General features: G+C 38.9%; 1 protein-coding gene across 1 annotated transcript; it reads left to right on the forward strand.

Moving 5' to 3' along the window:
• Positions 1-4,835: 4,835 nt before the first annotated feature.
• LOC133366863 (olfactory receptor 14A16-like) lies at positions 4,836-5,783 on the forward strand. Its single transcript, XM_061590401.1, has one exon. The coding sequence runs from the start codon at positions 4,836-4,838 to the stop codon at positions 5,781-5,783; it is 948 nt and encodes a 315-aa protein (XP_061446385.1).
• Positions 5,784-6,000: the final 217 nt, after the last annotated feature.

Here is a 6,000-nt window from a genome sequence, read left to right on the forward strand (position 1 = left end):
TGTCGGCTACCTAGTACGCATATGTGCACAATGTACAGTGCTGCAGAAATGAAAACAGGTCTTTCCCAGTCTGCATTTGCATTGGAACTCTTTCTAGATAGTTTTCAGTTTGTTTAATTTTTTTATTGCTAGCTTTTTATTGCTAGTTCTTGCCATCCTTGGCTCCTTTCGAAGGAAGGGAGGGATATAAATTTAATGCACGCATACATACATAGATAGATAGATGCAAGAAATAGCTCAATGGACCAAACTGGAGCAGGAGAACAACATGGCCTCCCACATTGTAAAGGAAACTTTCATGTCGTGACTGGCCTAAAATAACAGTGAAATGAGTTGAAACTGTTTAAGACAGGCTCGATGGCTAACAAATCAAAGGTAAGCTTAAACGTCAGGAAAGTAACAAGGAGATAATTCAAGCAGGGGCCCTTTCAACTGACTGACTATATTTATTGCCCCCAATGGTTTTAGATTCAGAGCAAGAGCAACACAACACACTGATTGAGGTGAAATTTCCAACACAATACTCCTACTAGATTATTGTGAGAAAATCAAAATGGTGACAGACAGTAACCTAGCTGGGTTGGTGTAAGCCCACAGCAGGGTAGGGAGTACCACTGGATGATATTTTGACAAGAGATGCAATACAATCAGTTTCATAACTCCTTGTGTTGATTGAACTGGCTCCTGCCTAACTCAATTGATGTAGGGAGGGCAATGGGGCCAGGTGAATATGTGTGTGAAGTAGTAATACAGGGTGCAGGCCTCTCAGTATTGGTATCTGGATGATACTACAATGAAGGATACTAAAAAGACATCACATCTTGATTACTATGTGAGTGTTCTGCTGGCATACAAAGCAATACTGGTTTTCATGCATAAATTTAAAATGGAGGGTGCTATTCCATCCACAATCTTCCATCACCATTTAGAAGCCAAGGATTTTCTTCAAATGCACTCGGTACAGTCAAAGGGCCCCTTCTGGTTCAAAGTTCAGATATCGTGCTCTATCCCTTTCTTTCATATAGGGGGTTCCCCCACCCAGACTATCCTGGTACCTCAACACTAAATGATTTGGCAACTGTACTTGGATATTTGAGAAAAAGTTATACACAGATTTCACCCACAAATGTGACTGTTTTTCATGCACTGAGAGGATGCATACTGTAGGCACTAATTATTTATGTTCGCTAGAAATGAGAAGAAGCAACACAGAGCTCAGGAGGTTTCCAACTGCATTTTCTAATCAGGTGTACCAGACTCTTAGGAGTAAGATCCCCAAAGCCCAAACATACTTTAATAACTCTCCTTCCCATTCATGCTGTCACTATTTCCTGATGCAATATTTGGCAATTATCATCTTTACATATGCAATCTTAAAAGGCAAAATCTACAGCTGCATCTACTGTGTTAAGTGCCAGAGAATAATAGAAAATGCCTGGTTACGAGGATGCATGAACTTGCACCTCATCAATACACTGAACCCTTAAAGCAGCTGGAGGAGAAATTGGATCTTACAATTAAAGGTAGTCCAAAACCTTTAAGGGGATTCGGTTGCTTCTTATTATTTTGGTTCAATCTACATGATGATGATGACGACGACGACGACGACGACGACGGTGGTGGTGGTGGTGGTGATGATTTGATTTATATCCCACCTTTCCTCCCAGCAGAAGCAGAGGGCAGCAAACAAAAATGCTAAAAACTTTAAAACATCATAAAAACAGACCTTAAAATACACTAAAAACAAAACAACTTTAAAAACAAACAAAACAAAGCTATTTAAGAGGAGATGTGTTTGTCAGCTATTTCTTTTCCTGTCACATATCTATTTTCAAATGGTCTCATATATTAACATGAACAGTATAATACTATAGTACAAACCAATGCAAGAATTATTGTATCCTACTAACGCTCTGAAATTACTGTTTATTCAATGGTGCTGCATGTGTGTGATGATGGAAGAATGAACCTATGCCAAATATTATTTATTTATTTGTTTGTTTATTGAATTTATATCCCACCCTTCCTCCCACTAGGGTTCCAGAGTGGAAAACAAAAACATCAAATACTTTAAAATATCATTAAAAGGCTTGAAAATAGATTTAAACAAAAAACATCTTTAAAAACACATTAAAACAAAGATATATAATAGCATCTTTTAAAAAAAGCTTTAAAAGCATCTTAAAAAGTATTTCCAATACCAACACAGATTGGGATAATATTTCTAACTAAATGGCTTGTTGAAAGAAGAAGGTCTTCAGTAGACACCAAAAAGATGGTGCCTCTCTAAAATTTAAAGGGAGGGAATTCCAAAGGGTAAGTGCCACTACACTAATGGTCCATCTACTACGTTGCGCATAATGGACCTCCTGATAAGACAGTGACTGCAGGAGGCTCTCACCTGCAGAGCATAGTGATCAACTATGCTGCTCCTCTTCCATATTATGAGAATATAGCCAGTATGGAGTTTCCCCATTCCGCAATGTTAAATTGAAAATACCCCCCACATGCCATTCTGATACTTCCCATAAGCACATTTCAAAACAAAATCTTACAAAACGCATAGTCCTGAACTCAGAAACACTTGCTTAACAACCCTCTAAAGTTTCATGGTGATACACAAAAAAGTCAGAGAGAATGGACAGTTCAAAGTGTAAAAACAGAGAAAAAAACAGACCCCCTTTGGATTTTTTTCTGTCAGAGTTCTCATAATTTGTTGAAATTTATTTAAATCAGCCATGTTCACAGAGTATCTCTAATTCTATTACTGACCTTGCCCCATAGTCTGACCTTCATCTTCTGCACTTTAAAAGTTAACAAAACACCTGACTGATTTTTAATTAATTTAAGAGATTTTGCCTTGAACTCAATGATAATGTCGGGCATGCTCAGTAAGAACCAACTGTCAGTGTTCTAAAAGCCAGACTCACATCTGCTTGGCTTGCCTAATCATGGGGCCACACCCACACCAGACTTTGATTTCACTTGAGACAGTCATGGCTTCCCCCAAAGAATCCTGTGAAGTGTAGTTTGTGAAGGATGCTGAGAGGAGACTCCTATTCCCCTGACAGAGAAAACAATACTAGGAAAGATAGTCATGGAGAAGGGTCATAACTTGGTGGCATATCCCACGATCAGTTCTTAGTGTCTCCAGGTAGGACTGGGAAAGACTCCTGCCTGAAATCCTGAAAAAAATGGCTAGCCAGAGTAGAAACCATTAAGGTAGTCGTACCAATGGTCTGAAGTTGTATAATGCAGGTTCCTATGTTTCTTTGAACTGCCTTCAGATAGACTAGTGTTGTGTGTGAGGTGATATGTAAGCTATTGGGAGATCAATGAATTCTGACATGCAAATAGTCACCTTTTGTTGCAATCATCAGGAGATGAACACGCAAATAAACCTGATACAGATAGTTAATGTCTATCACACATCATCATTTTCTTGTCATCCAAATCACAAATGAGTAGCATCCCACATGATGGTATCTTCCTGCTTTCAATTGGGGGAGGGGGAGGAAAGATACAAAACATATCCTCCCTCCCCTGACCCCTCCTCACCATATACTTCAAATAGGGTTTAAAAAATATTTTGACCCACCTCCTGAATTTCTTTGGAGCTGTACCAAGGTTGGGACGTCTGTTCCTTTGGTCAGGACATGAAAGACTGGGGCCTACACATCAGAACCACATGGCAGATTGAGAAGCTGTGTACAGCCCTGGTAAAAAAAAGTCCCTATGTGTCCCCATTTGGCTGGCACAGCTAACACAAAAACAAATTACATGTGCATGCCATAGCACAAGCCAGTCCCCTTTGGCATTAACTAGCCTAAAACATGAAAGGCATTTTTGTGGAAGTTAGCTTAGATACATGTCAAATGAAGAAATAGTTCTCTGGGATTCTGTGGGATTGTTTCTCTGGGACCCATCCATAGGGGTAGTGCCCATCCTGAGAAGATATCTGTGACCTTGTAAAATATTTGCTCTGGCATTCTTTGCTGTAGCAGTTTATTGATCATCATTACAACTGACTAATTGAAGGCACCTCTACTCCCATGAGGTCAGGAATCTTAGCCTGTCAGGAATGGTATAGAATGATTCACTTGTGACAGGTGTTTAATTAACAATTTGTCCCAATCAGGTATTGCATTAGGGAGCAGACACAACATATTTTTCAGTTGGCAGTTCTGCCTGAAACCACAGCTATACAGCTGCAGTTTCTATTTGAAATGCGTTTCCAAGTGACATCAATGAGAGCTTTCTTCCCAAGGTAAAGAAAATGGTTAGAAAGCGACTTGACCACCTCATATGTTTATTAGCATGTTTACTAAGAATCCCTCCCCACTGAAACAATGCAGGAAAGGGGTAGGCAATGTCATGTTCTCCAGATGTTATTGGATTACAGTTGCCACCATCTCTGATCATCCTGACTGCAGCTGATGGGAGTTGTAGTCCAACAACATCTGGAGTTTGCTATCCATGAGGAAGACTATGCAGGAATAGAAAATGTAAGTTACCTCATAATCAATCTTACCTTGTATTACAAAAAATATGTATATTTGTTAGTTTGACATCAGTTGACTTGAAGGCACATAACAACAATAAAAATTTCAGCTGACAAATTTATTATTTCAGCATCTGTGCTAATCATAATTGTTTGCCCTCTATTGGTTTAGTGAAGGAATAGTTGGGCTCCTGCTTGGAGGAAGCGTGGGATATAAATCAAATGATAAATCAAATAATATATAAATATATTTTATTGTTATAATTGATGAATCATGTTTCAATCAACATTACTTCTCTTTTTCTACAGATAGCAAACAAATACTGAATACAAAATGAACAATTTTACTTCTGTGTCTACATTTCTGCTACGGGAATTCTCGGAAGTACGAGAACTACAGATCTTATACTTCTTTCTGTTTCTAGCATTGTACCTGACAACCATCACTGGGAATCTTCTCATCATTGCCGCAGTAGCCCTTGATCATCACCTTCATACACCAATGTACTTTTTCCTAACAAACTTGGCCATGATGGACATTGGCTCTGTTTCTGTCATCGTACCTAAATCTATGACCAATTCCATTATGAACACTTGGTCAATTTCTTATTCTGAATGTGTAGCTCAAGTTTTCTTTTATTTCTTCTTTGTAGCATCAGATCTTACACTTCTAACTGTAATGGCACATGACCGGTATGTTGCCATCTGCAACCCGTTACAGTATGAGACAATTATGCACAGAGGAGCCTGCCTTCAGATGGCAGTCATTGCATGGATTACTGGGCTTCTTTATGCCATAGTACATACTTGTGGCACCTTTGCAAACACATTCTGTTCTAATGTTGTCAGCCAGTTCTTCTGTGAAATTCCAAAGTTACTGAAGCTCTCCTGCTCTGACTTTTACTTAGTTGAAATTGGGCTTATTGTGGTAGGGAGTTTGTTAGGATTAGGATGCCTCATTTACATTGTCATAACATACATGCAGATTTTTGCTATAGTGCTCAGAATCCCCTCTGTTCATGGTAAGAAAAAAGCCCTCTCCACTTGCCTTCCCCACCTCACTGTTGTCTCTTTGCTTATGTTCAGTGCAATTGTTGCCTATGCAAGTTCTTCCACTAATTATTCTTCTGGTCTGGACATTGCTTTTGCTGTGATATATACCATCATTCCTCCCACATTGAATCCATTCATCTATAGCATGAGAAACAAAGACATCAAGATTGCTTTGTGGAAGCTCTTAGATGTTGGGCCTTCCTCTAAAACTATATTCAGATTGCTGTAAGAATGGGCTTATAGATTTCTTCTGCACCTGAGTGATATTTTATGTCGTGCTATAAATGCTTCATTACTTAATCATTTGAATATTAGGCAGGTGCCATCTCTACTATCTTTTCGGCGCCTTTTGAAGACTTTCCTCTTTCAACAAGCCTTTTAGTTTGAGACCTATCCCAGTCTACGTCTGTGTTAGAATTGCTTCATATGTTTTTTAATAATGTTTT

The sequence above is a fragment of the Rhineura floridana genome, chromosome 11 (genome assembly GCF_030035675.1).
Source record: "Rhineura floridana isolate rRhiFlo1 chromosome 11, rRhiFlo1.hap2, whole genome shotgun sequence".
Taxonomy (NCBI): Eukaryota; Metazoa; Chordata; class Lepidosauria; order Squamata; family Rhineuridae; genus Rhineura; species Rhineura floridana.

Excerpts from the sequence above, each read along its gene's own strand:
- LOC133366863 (XM_061590401.1), top strand. The coding sequence starts at position 4,836 with ATGAACAATTTTACTTCTGTGTCTACATTTCTGCTACGGGAATTCTCG.